A 14,218-nucleotide genomic window follows, 5' to 3' on the forward strand; every position below is an offset into this window, starting at 1 on the left:
TTGGTTTAGAGCTGTTTTGGAAACAGACTGGCAATATTGTGTTCAACAGGTAAGTGATATTATCCTCTTGTTTAATGAATTGTTGTATAAAAACAATAAGATACATTTGTATTGCTGTTCTGAATATTTTCAGAACAATGGCACTTTTATAAGGCTCAGATGTGATTATACTGTTTAATGTAAGTTTTAGACTATTGTTTAATTAGCTTAACCTAGATTTCCCCATGGCTACTTCTGTTGCTGAAACACTTGCTCTTTTCTTTGGCATTATGGGGGAGTGCTGTGTCGCCTCATTAACTGGAATGTCAGATACAGTCACCCTTATCTACATTTATTGGTGAGAGGATATGCAATTGACAGACGCTTTCGTCCTACAACGCCAATCAACTCGCCCTTGCCTGGACTTCTCAAGGTGGAAGCTGTATTCCATTCATTTGCTTGCTGAGTTTAAACTGTCATCGTTCACCATTCCTCTGTTGAAAGGCTCAAAGCACACCCTGAGTCATTATACAGGCCCACTGGAGGATGGTCTCACCTCTACTGCTCTTAAAGTAACAGATAAACCTTTCAATCACCCCGTTCCCTTTCCTTTTCCCCGTATCTTCGTCCTCGTTTTGCCTTCACAGAGGTTTCTGGTGAATTATTTTCTCCTAATCCACTTTTTTGTTGTATACGGTCTGAGTTTTAAGGCGATTCTTCTTTTGGCCAGTGATCCGTGTCATATTCTCACAGAAAACTGAGAAACTCAGCAGAGCGAAACTCCTTCTTTCTGACAGTGACTTCTGTCAGGGTGTCAAATGTGTGCCTCTTAAACTGACTGACAGCAGATCTACTTTCTTGGCTACTGCTTTCTTGAGTATGACTCACACATTCATGATTTTTTTTTTCTCCACAGCCTTCAGCAACACTGACACTTGGTGTAGGTTAGTCTGGTAAATCATCCTTAAATCAAGAGAAAAGAACTACACTTATGGCAGCTCAAGGACTAAGTCACAGGCAGATCTAAATGGCCTCATTTTTTTTGGCTGCTCAGCAGAATGCGAACATGTCCTTTGATGGATCCATGATGTATGAGGGTGCACACTATTTTATATTCAGCTCTAAGACTGCGCCCTCTAAAGTTTAATGTATATTTGATTATATGTAAATCATCTCAAGATTGTTTCATCTTAGGCTTAACATATATTTGATTCTATGTAAATCATCCTTAAGATTGCATCACTGAAATTTAACGTTTAATTCTATGTAAATCATTTCTAAGATTGCAATTAATTATTGCCTCATTAATTAATGATAAAAAAAATGATTAAAATCATTTTGACATTTAGTAATATATAAAACCAGTCAGTCATTATTGCCAGATAAACCAGAACGTTAAACTTACTTAAACAATTAAAATAGACTATGGATGCAACTAATCATTTTTTCTTTGCAACAAATTTATTGTGAACCAGTTATTTTAGTACTATTGATATAGGCTACTACTATAGTTTTTGTTATTTGAAATTCAATTCTATTTTTACATTTGCTGTTTTCATTTTAATTAAAATGTGTGTTTTTATCATTTTTATTTTCTTACTTTTACTTTGACTACCAGTCAAAGATTTTTATGTTTTTTAAAGAATTTTCTTCTGCTCACCAAGTCTGCATTTATTTGATTCAAAATACAGCAAAGGGAGAAATATTGTGAAGTATTTTTACGATTTAAAACAACCGCTTTCTATTTGAATATATTTTAAAATGTATTTTTTTCTGTGATCAAAGCTTTTCAGCATCATTACTCCAGTCTTTTGTGTCCTTCAGAAATCATTCTAATATGCTGATTTGCTGTTCAAGAAACATTTATTATTGTTGTTGTTATTATTATTATCATCATCAATATTTAAAACAGTAAATGGTGTTCTTCTGAACTTTCTATTCATCAAAGAAACCTGGAAAAAAAAATCTACTCAGCAGTTTTCAACATAATAAATGTTTTTTGAGAATGATTTCTGAAAGATCATGTGACTGGAGTAATGATGCTAAAAATTCAGCTTTGAAATCACAGGAATAAATTACATTTTAAAATAAATTCAAATAGAAAACAGTTTTAAACCTACTGTTTTTGCTGTACTTTGGATCAAATAAATGCAGGCTAGGTGAGCAGAAAAGACTAAAAAACATTAAAAATCTTACCGTTCAAAAACTTCTGACTGGTAGTGTATGTTTTCTCATATTTTATCTTTTTTTAATAAGTAAATGTAGTTTTTATAAAGTTTAGTTTGTTATTTAAATACTTGAAATTGTTGAGCATTTAAAAAAATGTATTTCAGTTAATACTTATTTCATTTCAAGCAATATTATTTTTAATGGTTTAGTAGGTACCAGTTCAAGATATCTAAACAACTAGGCCTAATACGTAAATATTCAAAAACGTCAAACTGATCACAAATTGATTAAGGAAAACACAAGCATACAGAAACACAGAAAAAACAACGAAAAAGAGGAGAAAGGCATGGCAAGTCCGAATTAGGAACTGCTATAAATGCTTTTTTGTTAAGAACTGACCGCCATTCATTTTACGTCTCTAATCGAGACTGGTACTTGAGCGACGCTCCCTGGGTTTACCAAACGGCAGCTGACTGGATGTTGGAGGACTGAGAGGAGGAGGAGTAGCTGTTGCAGTAACAACATCCTGGATATTGGAGCCTGGCGGCGCACACGGCTACAGAAATAAAGGAGGAACGAAGACGTAAGGGAGGCGCTGGTGGAAATCGCAAATGCTTCAGTGTATAGAAGCAGGGACATGAACGTGAACTTGGCAACTTTCAGGCATTAATCGTGGATTTATGGTTTATGGCGCCGATTTATCCTGAGGCACCGACAAGGTGATGCAGCAGCGGCAGGACGGGATCAGACCGCTACACGGCTGCCAGCTGAATGCCTTTACTGAAGGAAAAAGGCGCAGCACACGTCCAGCGCAGGCCGGCTTGATCTTTCATTAAAATAGGACAGTATATAGAGAGGATCACCCAGCAGCTGGGATACACCCGTGGTTTACTTTCATTATTGTGTCGGCTCTCCGGTTCAGAGACGCTGCCACGGCATCAAGCGGATCAGGCCTGTGTTGAAACACCGTGCACGCTTCGCGAAATTTACCGTTGAATACGCATAATGTGACGTAAACTTTTATCGTTAACACGCAAAACGGACGCACCTAGTGCTGTAACGTTGTGTTTACTATCTGCCTGGCCGGTTTTCTGTATGTTTACTTCGTTTGCGGCAGTTTTGTCTTATCAAACTGCTGTCCCTTATCGATAACAGATTATTGTATTGCTAGTTTACGATAAATAATTCGAGGGTGGGCTCGCCGTTTATCGTGAAGATAACGACTCGACCCAACCCGCCTGACACAGAGAAGCTTTCGGATCAAAGCGAGGATCATGGATCAGAATGATAAAAAGAGCCTCACGGTATGTGCACACATTTGTTTCATCAAATATATATGTGAAAAATACCGTGTGATGTTATGGATAAGACCGTTGAGCCGCTTGATGAGGCGCTGTAATCAAGAGCAAACACTTAACGTTAGGTACAGGTGTCACATTGTCATGCTCTCTGCTAAAAGTGTCTCTCAGACAGGCTGTGCCGAACTGTATGTTTTTGTTGCATGTCTATTCACATGTTTTGATATAATGGCATTTTATGTGACTCTAGTGTACCTGTGAGGGTAATGGTCCAAACAAGACATTCAAATAGACAAGATTTTAAATGGTTTGTATGTGTGAACGCCCTCGTGATAAATATCTTCTTTAAACAGACCATTTGTAAGGCTAAATCAAAAGTCCATGTGTTTTAATGGTTGGTGTGATACTGTGATTAAAAAGGCTAAGATTCCTTTTTCAGTCCCTATCAATATAAGCTAGAATGCTGCCATATATACTGCAGATGAGAAAAATACGTCTTGCAGACGTCAGATAGACATCTCTGTGATGTATGTGTGCAATCACGGTATTAAACCGTACAAGAAAAGTACACACATGACCTACTAGTTTTTGGTGAGATTTTAAAGTATGCGTTTGATAAACACTTTACTATCCCATGAGGCCAGTCTATAGTCCTTTAAATGTTTTTCCCAGTCCAACAGTAATTGACTATTTGCAGCAGAGATAATCAGCAAAATATGCAGGTTTTATTCAGTTCAGTGACATCCCACATAACACACATCCCTGATAGCACAGGTACATCTCGGAGACTGTTTGACGTCTGCTTTTATATCTGCAAGATGTATTTTTTAGATTGTTTGCTCATCTGCAATATGTCTATAGGACTTTTCCTATCAGATGTCAAATAGTCTTTTAGACATCTTTAAGATGTTCGTGATTTAGAATATATGTAAAACTGACATCTTACAGACTTCTGTGAGATGTTTGTACACAGCAGGTGCTTTCCAGATCAAGTGATCTTTAACAGACATCTTGCAGATGAACGTGTACTATTTGGGACACATCTATTTGATGTCTGCATTTACATATGGAAGACCTATTTTTTAAAATGTTTGCTCATCTGCGATATGTTTATGGGATGTTTCTTATCAGATGTCTATTAGATGTCTTTAAGATGTTTATGATTTAAAATGTATGTGAAACTGACATCTTACTGACATCAGATGTTTGTACACAGTAGATGCTTTCCAGATGAAGTGATCTTTAACAGTCACCTGTCATCAAGCAAATCCCAGACTAAAAGCTGGACTGGATCAGTGTATTTTAGTGAAACGGAGCAACTCAAATTCTCTCCCTGTGTCCGATTATGCCTGTTTTCCTACTATATGTAATAGGTGAGAAGCAGTGTGTGAACGTAGTATGCCTAAATTCACAGAAAGTACCCATATACTACTTCCGGTGAGATTTTAAAGCATGCATCTGATAAACACTTTACTACAGAAGAGGAGTTGTGAATGGCAGTGAAGTGACACAACTGTGTTCATACTATACAGAACATACTTTTTTTAACATTGGCAAACTAACCTTCATTCAAACCAACTGTAGCATCTACTAGACCATATGCAATTTCAGACGCAGCTACTGTAATCGCTGGACTCCAGCTCTACGTTTTCTATTTTTGACTTGCTACTGAGAGAAACACCATTCAGAGCAAGTGGTATCAAAATAGTATACTAGTATTTGCATGCCACCCTTACTATTTTTGCGGTATCTATTGCTGCCATCAAGTGCATGTGGGAATCTCCAAATCTGGCTTTCGTTATGCCACGCATTCAAGTTGGAAACAAACGAAACACCCAAATAACTATGTTTTATGATATATAACTACATCAATCACTTATTTATGTATGGTATCACTACTGAATTTTAAGCAAACATATGTGAAAAATTGAGTGCTTGATGCATGGATACAGACTATATATGTGACCCTGGACCACAAAACCAGTCATAATGGTCAGTTTTTTTTAAAATTTCATAATATGAAAGCTGAATAAATAAGCTTCCCATTGATGTATTTGTTAGGATAGGGCAATATTTGGCCAAAATACACTATTTGAAAATCTGAGGGTGCAAAAAAATCTAAATATCGAAAAAATCGGCTTTAAAGTTATCCAAATTAAGTTCTTAACAATGCACGTTACTAATCAAAAATTAATTTTTGATATATTTACGGTAGGAAATGTATAAAATATCTTCATAGAACATGGTCATTACTTAATATCCTAATGAATTTTGACATAAAAGGAAAAGTCGCTAATTTTGACCCATACAATGTATTTTTGGCTATTGCTACAAATATACCCATGTTACTTACAACTGGTTTTGTGGTCCAGGGATATATAAATATACATAGTCGACGTGTCCCTTCCAACGTCTCTTAACTTGGCAACTCCTTTAAGATCTATACTTGTGTATTTAAAACTCATAATTATGGTATTTCTGACTCCACTTGAAAGAATATATTATATTACAGAAACAAGTTTACTTCTAGTAACTACTAAAGTGACTACTAGACATAGAGAATCATATTAGAGGTCTGGAGCTACCTGTTGTATAATAACATTTAGATTCATGTCCTGCTGCTTAAAATAATTGCCATGGAAACTGAAGTTCATTTTCTAACGGCAAGCTTCTGTCGAATGCCTCATGATCTGCCTCAGTATCTAAAAATGTCTGTCTTTGTTTTCAGAGCAAGTGGAATCAGTTGTGATCTACAGGACAACTCCATTTCAAAGAGATAAGCAGATGTTCGGCAGTAAAGCTCTCGTTACCGCAATGAGATAATAGCGTGGCTTACACAAGCAGCCTTGACACTTATCCCGCCATATTCCAGTTCATCATCAAAATATGACCACGCCGGCTCTATTGCCACTATCGGGACGTAGGATACCTACCCTCTCGCCAGGTGCCTCCTCATTCCCCCATCACAGAGCCACCTTACGGCTCTCAGAGAAGTTCATCCTCCTCCTCATTCTCAGTGCCTTCATCACCTTGTGCTTCGGAGCGTTTTTCTTCCTCCCGGACAATTCCAAACACAAGCGCTTTGACTTTGGTTTGGAGGACGTGTTGATACCGCACATCGAATCGGAGAAGGAGGCAAGGCACAGCAGCAGACAGGTCATACATGGCGTGGGAGCTCACGACGAGCATCGACACAGGTGAGAGCTCAGAGATGGCTTCATCTCCACAACAACATATGTTTTCATGTTTGTTTGTATAGCTCAGGGGTTCTCAACCATGGCCCTTGTGGTCCACTTTCATGCAGAGTTTAGCTCCAGTCCTAACCAAACACACCTGAACAAACTAAAGGATTGCTAAAGTTCCTGGAAAATGAGTTTGATCAAGGTTGGAGCTAATGGTGCCTTAAGTTTGTATTTGGAAGTCAGAGGTTCTGAGTTCCTAGTTGAAACTTTTAATTGAAATGCCCCCTCAAGTTGAGGGGCTTTCGCACCGGGGAAACCTTTTCACAGCTCCTAGAACTATTGGCGGAAGTTCACACTTTTTGGCGTGTTCATGTTGCAGGAACTAGGAATGTATTTGGGCAAATCCAGCGTTATGGATGTGACGTTTTGCGTTATGGATGTGACATATAAATGCTTAGAGAATGCATGTGTTACCAGTATACCGAACCATCTGTTTATATTTTAATAAACCCTTTTTGATAGAGTCTAAACATCAGAAACATATCAGTCTATGCACAAGTTTTCTATGCTAAAAAAAGGGAAATGATCATGCGTTATGGATGTGACAAAAAAGGACACTGTTTTTGAGAGACTACATACGGATACATACATGCATATAGATTTCTGCAAATTAAGGCTGCGTCTACATTAATCCGGATACATTTGAAAACGGAGTTTTCGTTTTAAAACGCTCTCCGTCCACACTAGCGTTTTCAAGCGTTTTCCGAAAGTTTTTCATCCGCACTGAAACGTAGGAAAAAGTTAAATTCGACATACTGCGCATGCGTAACTCACTGAGATGATACAGACGGAAGAGACATAATACGTTTTCACGCAATTCTTGGCAGGATCATTTTATTTACAGAAATATCTCATTCACTAAAGCGTCCATGTCGCGCGCTCTCATGTTTGATCTAAAAAGCAGCTGTCCTCACGTTTAGCTGCAGGAGTCAGGATAGCAACTGTGAGTACAGTTTCTGTCATCTTTTTAGGACTGTAATATAAAGAGTGTACAAATATATCTTTAGCAGCAGTGTAAAAAAGTGAATAGCACATAAAAGCCACAATTACCGGTATAAACATGGATATATATTGGTACAATATGCGTCACATGACTAAACATGCGTCATCGTTTTCAAAAGCCTCCGTTTTCACAGTCCACACTGCAACGCGAAAACAGCGATTTCAAATTTATCCACTTTGGAGAGCGTTTTCAAAAAGCTCCGTTTTCCTTGAACAAAAACGGCATCTCAGTGTGGACGGAAGGCCAAAACGGAGAGAAAAAGATGCGTTTTCAAACGAAAACGTATTAGTGTGGACATGGCCTAAAATGCACAAACCAGACGCAATAATATCCAACAAATAGAGAAGCGATGGCTCTTCACAGAACATATAATTGTTACTTAATTTTAATTTTTAATTTTGATGTCTGTTTATGAGGAATATGTACTGTTATGGATGTGACAAGCCTGAAAATAGCGCTTACCAGACTATAAAAAATCATGCACTGAAAAAAAAAAAAAAGAGAGAGAGACCTTACATGGATATTTGAACCACCAAATGTTGACATCTGTGCTATTAGTATAGCAAAATTTTTTGGTAAAAACTTTATTTTTTCATGGTAAGGTTGACCTTTGCATGGAACTACCCATTTAGTTAGGAAGTTCTCCATTTGGGGGAAACTCCATTAACTAAATTAGCTCCTACTTCAGAGCAGGGTCTAAAAAAAGTTCATTGACGTGACTGTACGCTGATTGGCCAAACACGTATGAAACACCAGCTATTTTTTAAAAGCCTTGTAAACATATTTACTTCTTAAACATAGAAAACAGCGATAAAAGCATTTACCTGTTTTCTCCAGGTAAATGCCTGTTTTCTGATGCACTGCAAGATGTCATAGAAAGTTTAGTTTTTTTGGCCAACTTTTTTGCTCTTTCAGTCACGTAAATTGTACGTTATCACGAAACTTGAGATGCACAACAAAAACAGCTTCAATCACGGCACCCTCCGTTCACTGGTTGTCTTGCGCATAAAGATGTTTCTGTTTGCCACTTCAGAGTTCCTACTGCCAGTGCAAATGCAACCAGGAAAACGGCCCGAGGGAGAAATTGGCTCTCTAGGAACCAGCCTGCTGGTTAGTTCCTATAACTAAGTTCTTAGAACTACATGATGCAAAAGCCCCTAAGAAATACCAACTTGAACTCAGAGAAACTGCAAAAACTCAGAGTTTAGAATCCTGTATGGACTTTCAGAGCATCAACAGAAATGAAACCGTAGTAATACATTGCATTTCTGTTTGTCTGTCCCAGTACTATCCAACCTCTATGTGTGGACATGATACTTCAGCACTATCTGTACAAAGTACAGTGTTTTAATGTGTTTTTATCGACTGGTATTGCTATCAAAAGACACGACCGTCTTGGTTTTCCAGCTTGTGTACTGGAACATGGTCAATTTGGGTGTGACATCATTCCTAGCTCCAACATCTGAGGCAAATGGAATGCAGCATAAACTCTGCAGGATAGTGGATCTTGAGGAATAGAGTTGAGAAGCCTTGAAATGGGTGATATATCGTCTTTGCTGTGGTGATTTTTTTTTTTTTTTTTTTTTTTTTTTTTTCAGAAAACAAGCTGAACTGCTTTTATGCCATTGGTGAATCTATATTGGACTAAATCCTTATTGTGGTTTTACAATTTAACTGCATGGTACTCGCGTAACTATTTTAAGATTTAGGGCACATTAACATCAAAATGAATTGTTATTGGTAAAAAATTTAGCTTTAAGATATTTGTTATCTAGGGGATATTTAATGAAGAAAATTGTAGGTCCTGATTTTAATCTGTCAGGAATTAATTGGACCATAAAAATGAGTGTTACAAACCATAATGGAGAGAGACCTGAATTAATGCTTTAAATGATTTCTGATGGCTGTTGGTTAACATTACCCAGGAGTCTGTGTGCCCGACGTAACATCAGCAGGGCTGAAGTCACTGAAAAATTGTGAAATGTAATCTTTCTTAATACTATTAATCTTACCATGCAATTGGAAAGTCGCACACGGCTACGAGTTTCATGGCTATTTCATGGAAGGAGAAGTCGTCTTTAAATGTGCTATTCAGGCCAAGCGCACATGTAGGTGTGAGCTGTGTGAACGGGCTGTTCACAGATTGTCTGTGCTTTTCTTAATGGCCCTGTGAACTCTAAAAGCTTTTTTATGCCCCAATTCATGGCAGCGAACTGTGATTCAGAGCCTGAAATCTTTGGGATTTTTTTTTTATTAGGCATAAAATTCAAAAGTTCCAAAAACCATATGTTAATCACAATGAGAACCTCCTACGCATAAACAGACACTCTCTCACTGTTTTCTAAAAAAAAATAGAGAGAAAGCAGATCTTTATACGTTCTCTTATTCTGCGACTGATGTTTTTATCTTCTTGCTTTGTCCCCTAGCAATACTTCCAAGATTATTAAAGGCTTTTCTTTCACGCCTGAGATGGTTGCAGCCTGTTTCTTTCTTCAGCTGTGGACCACAATCCATTGAGAGTTTAAGTGAACTTCAGAGAAAAAGCGTTTTCAGCTGCTTTGTTGTTACAGGGGCCACTAAATGTTGTTTCTGCCTTCGCCATTGAGCTGTGGCTTGTTCTACCTGTCTTAAGAATCAAGAACCATTCAAACGATTTTAAACCAAGTGAGGTTTGAATGCAACTTAAAAAAAAAAAAAAAAGTTTGTATTTTGATAATGAATTTGCACTCTTAGGTTGCTTGAAAATCGCATTACTTTTTCCCAGTGCAACATAGGAAGAGTTATCGAAATGTCAGAACTTCTCTTTTCCATGTAATAAAAATGCATTCAGAGATTTAGTATTTTAGCAGTTTTCCCACATTATTACAATATGATCCATTTTCTTGCACTGTTGGAAAACATTTGAATTAAAAGCATCATAGTTTTTTGTTTTGTTTTGTGGTCGCCCAAGCTTTTACTGTTTATGGAAATGTGTGGCAAATGCTGACTCTGTCGCAGCTAGGCATTAGTGTGACTGAGGATCATCTTGAAGTTATGCTGGCTGGACTCAACACATCTTAACCACATTAAAATGAGCCTGATGGGATGATAAAATATTACTTTTATATTTGTATTTTTTATATACTGTTTATATTTTCATTTTTATCGCATCGTTGTTACATGATTTTTACATGACTGTAATACGTTACTTTTTCTGTGTTCTGGATGCTCATGTGATTTGTCTTAAGCTGTCATTTTAGTGCTGTTTAGTGTTATGCTATGTACATATGGCATATCTCATCATGACAGTATGTATTTAGCTTTGTGTGTTCTCTGCATTGTAGATTGGCTTGGCATTATAGAGTTTGCTGCATTTATTTATCATGCTTAGCAAATCCTTGGATGGCATAGTCATATTCCATGCTCCATTTTCCACATCACGCAAGCGTGATGGTAATAAATGGGCATTCATGCTTGCATACAGGCATGTTCGTATTCCGTGTACTGTTATCATGAACATTCAATTTAGCTTGACTTTCACACAGGCACATACAACAGCGCTTTGACACTGCAGTCATGAGGTATTGTCCCAAATGTCCAATTGAAATAAGTAGTATTAGCACATTAGTGCAATGCAGTGGTTCTTAACCATTTTGACTCAAAGGCGCTGTCCACAACAATAGGCCCCATGATTTTTTGCGTTGTTTGTGGTTTACTTGAAAAGGATAGAAAAGAAAGATTTAGACTGTTTTTACACAAAATGCATGAAATTGTATTAACAGATTGTTAATGAGGGTGAATAAAATTAAGAAATATATTGCATCTGTATTTTTAGTTTTTAGGCTAATTTTAATGGTTTGTTTTATTTTAAATCATTTGAAAGGATAAGTTCACTTCTAAATGAAAATTTCTTCATAATTTACTTATCCCCATGTCATCCAAGATGTTCATGTCTTTCTTTCTTAAGTCAAAATTAGGGTTTTTGTGGAAAACATTCCAGGATTTTGTCATATAGTGGACTTCACTGGGGAACAATGGGTTGAAGGTCCATACTGCAGTTTCAGCGCAGCTTGAAAGGGCTCTACATGATCCCAGCCGAGGAATAAGGGTCTTATCTAGCAAAACGATTGGCCATTTTCTAAAAAAAAAAAAAAATTGCTATATTCTTTTTAACAAGAAATGCTCATCTAGAGCTAGCTTCACGTTAGAAAGGTCAAACGTGGTTAGTGCTTCGTCTGTGCACTCTGGGAAATACTCCATCTCATTTTTTTCCTCCAACTTCAAAATCATCCAACATCATTGTTTTACCCTTGTTTGTAAAGGCCGTTTGACTTTGTTTGCACATTTGCTTTGAAAAGGTCAGTATTTACATCACATGTGCGTGATAGCGCTGACAAGCATTTGTAGTTATAAAGTATACACTTTTATTTTTTTATTGTTTAGAAATGACCGATTGTTTCGCTAGATAAGACCCTTATTCCTCGGCTGGGATCGTGTGGAGTCCTTTGAAGCTACACTGAAACTGCAGTTTGATCCCCACTGAAGTCCGCTATATGGAGGAAAGCCCTGAAATGTTTTCCTCAGAAACCTCAAATTTTTTTTTTCGACTGAAGAGAGACATGAACATCTTGGATGATATGGAGGTGAGTAACTTACCAGGAAATTTTAATTTTGAACTAATCCTTTAATTAGTCAATATTATCATGAATATTCTGTGAATGGATTTTTATACCAAATTAAGATGTATTGGCATATAACACAAGACCTTTTTTGCTCCAGAAAATTCTGAAATGCAGTTTCTTGGTTCTTAACCAGGTTTATTTCTCATCCCACCTAGACATTTTTTTCCCCCGTTGCTGCTCCACTTTGGCTTTCTTACTTGTGGGTTGTGTGACAGTTTGTAACATTTCTTTGTGACAGTATGTATTGTGCTTTACAAATAAGCTGAACTGAATCTTCAGATAGGCCCCATTGGTTTCATGAATAGAACAGTGTGTTCTGTTTTTGTATGGTTATTATTTTCTAACATCAGGTTGGTCACTGCATCATCATCATTCCAGAATCTCTATGTAATGCTCCAACTGCGTTTGGCTGAGCTCTAAGTCAGCCTTGGTAAATCTGAAAAAGCAGAGTCACATTTGTACATGAATGATGCTTATTGAACCTGCTGCCCATCTGCTTTCACTCATGACCCAAAGAGCTCATCCTAACCATGAGCTCAGTAACCAAAAACAAGTTTTCTGTCTGATCTGCCTCTTACACCTGAGGGCACTGTGATCTGCGCCAGCCCGTGTCCTGTTATCCCTGTCAGTGCGCCATGCTAGAGCGGCCTGTACCCTTGTTTACCTGGGCCTGCTCATTGTTGGTTTTCACCAATCCAGCAGTGTGATTAGTACCAGACTGGCAGTTGTTCTTTGGTAGTTGGCATTTATTCTCTGTCTTTGGTGCTGGGGTAACTCATGCATTTGTTTGGAAAAGTACAATTATTAACATCTGGGATTTCATTTACTGGTTGGGTTGAAATTGGGATCTTTTTTATTACGAAGGCAGAGATGTCTATTTTTTGAACGTGGGTGTTTCAGAAAGTAGTTTCCCATGGATGTGTGTGCACGATGAAACCCACTGAAATGCACATTTGTGCACGCATATATGATCATGTTTAAAATGATTAAGATATTTTAATATTTTTGAAAGAATATTTTGAAATATTAAGTCTATTATGCCCACCAAGGCTGCATTTGTTTTGATCAAAAATACATTAAAAATAGTAACGCTGTGAAATATTATAGTTTGAAAGAGCTATTTTTTTTATTGGAATATATTTTGTAAAATGTAATTTATTCATGTGACATCAAAGCTTTCAAATTTTCAGCAGCCATTGCTCCAGTCTTCATTGTCATGTTCTAAAGTCATTCTAATATGCTGCTTTGTAATTTATATTTATAAATATCTTGCCTCTTTTTTGACATCAGATGGGACGCCAGCAGGCAGCGCATGAACCACCAACTGTTCTTTTACTCTCAAAGCTGGCAAAAGGTCTGAATCCTTAATGAAGGGGCATCAGGCAGATTTGCGCACAATGGAAAATTAGCTTTAGCTACGGTATCCAACGAAGAAATGAGAAGCATTGTAAAAGTATCCACACTGTGCAGTTATTCATAACTGGATGGGATTAGATTTCTCATAGGATGGAGTGAGTTAACAAAGCAGATCTGTGATATTTACAGAGCTTTGTGCAAGAAAATACACAGCCGTATTTGATTCAGACGGTATTGAAATCGCAAAGTACATCTGCAAAAGACAAGTTTACTTAACCTCCTCCTCAGGAAAAGCGAAACTAAACTTTGCTGGTTGGTACGCATTTCCTCCGGAAAGCTTTCCGGTTTTGAGTCTGTCATTTGGTTTGGTCTCTCAAGGAATCCCCTCTTGACCAGTGTAGAGTAGTGTGAACTTCCCCATGTGGTTGGCCTGTCGAGTTGTGGAAGATTAGTGGACGTGGCTCATGTTCTTTGAGTAAGTGTGTCACTGTGGTGGGCTGATGTAACAGA

At 37.4% G+C, this 14,218-nt stretch overlaps 1 protein-coding gene across 1 annotated transcript in view; it reads left to right on the forward strand.

The window, feature by feature from the left end:
- Positions 1-2,642: 2,642 nt before the first annotated feature.
- Positions 2,643-14,218, forward strand: part of man1a2 (mannosidase, alpha, class 1A, member 2) — a 119,130-nt gene continuing 107,554 nt past the window's right edge. The window contains exons 1-2 of the mRNA XM_051118751.1: positions 2,643-3,452; positions 6,175-6,643. Coding sequence (XP_050974708.1) covers positions 6,333-6,643 — 311 coding nt within the window. The 5' untranslated portion in view covers positions 2,643-3,452; positions 6,175-6,332. The remainder of the gene's footprint in view (positions 3,453-6,174; positions 6,644-14,218) is intronic.

Source organism: Labeo rohita, chromosome 9 (genome assembly GCF_022985175.1).
Source record: "Labeo rohita strain BAU-BD-2019 chromosome 9, IGBB_LRoh.1.0, whole genome shotgun sequence".
Classification (NCBI taxonomy): domain Eukaryota; kingdom Metazoa; phylum Chordata; class Actinopteri; order Cypriniformes; family Cyprinidae; genus Labeo; species Labeo rohita.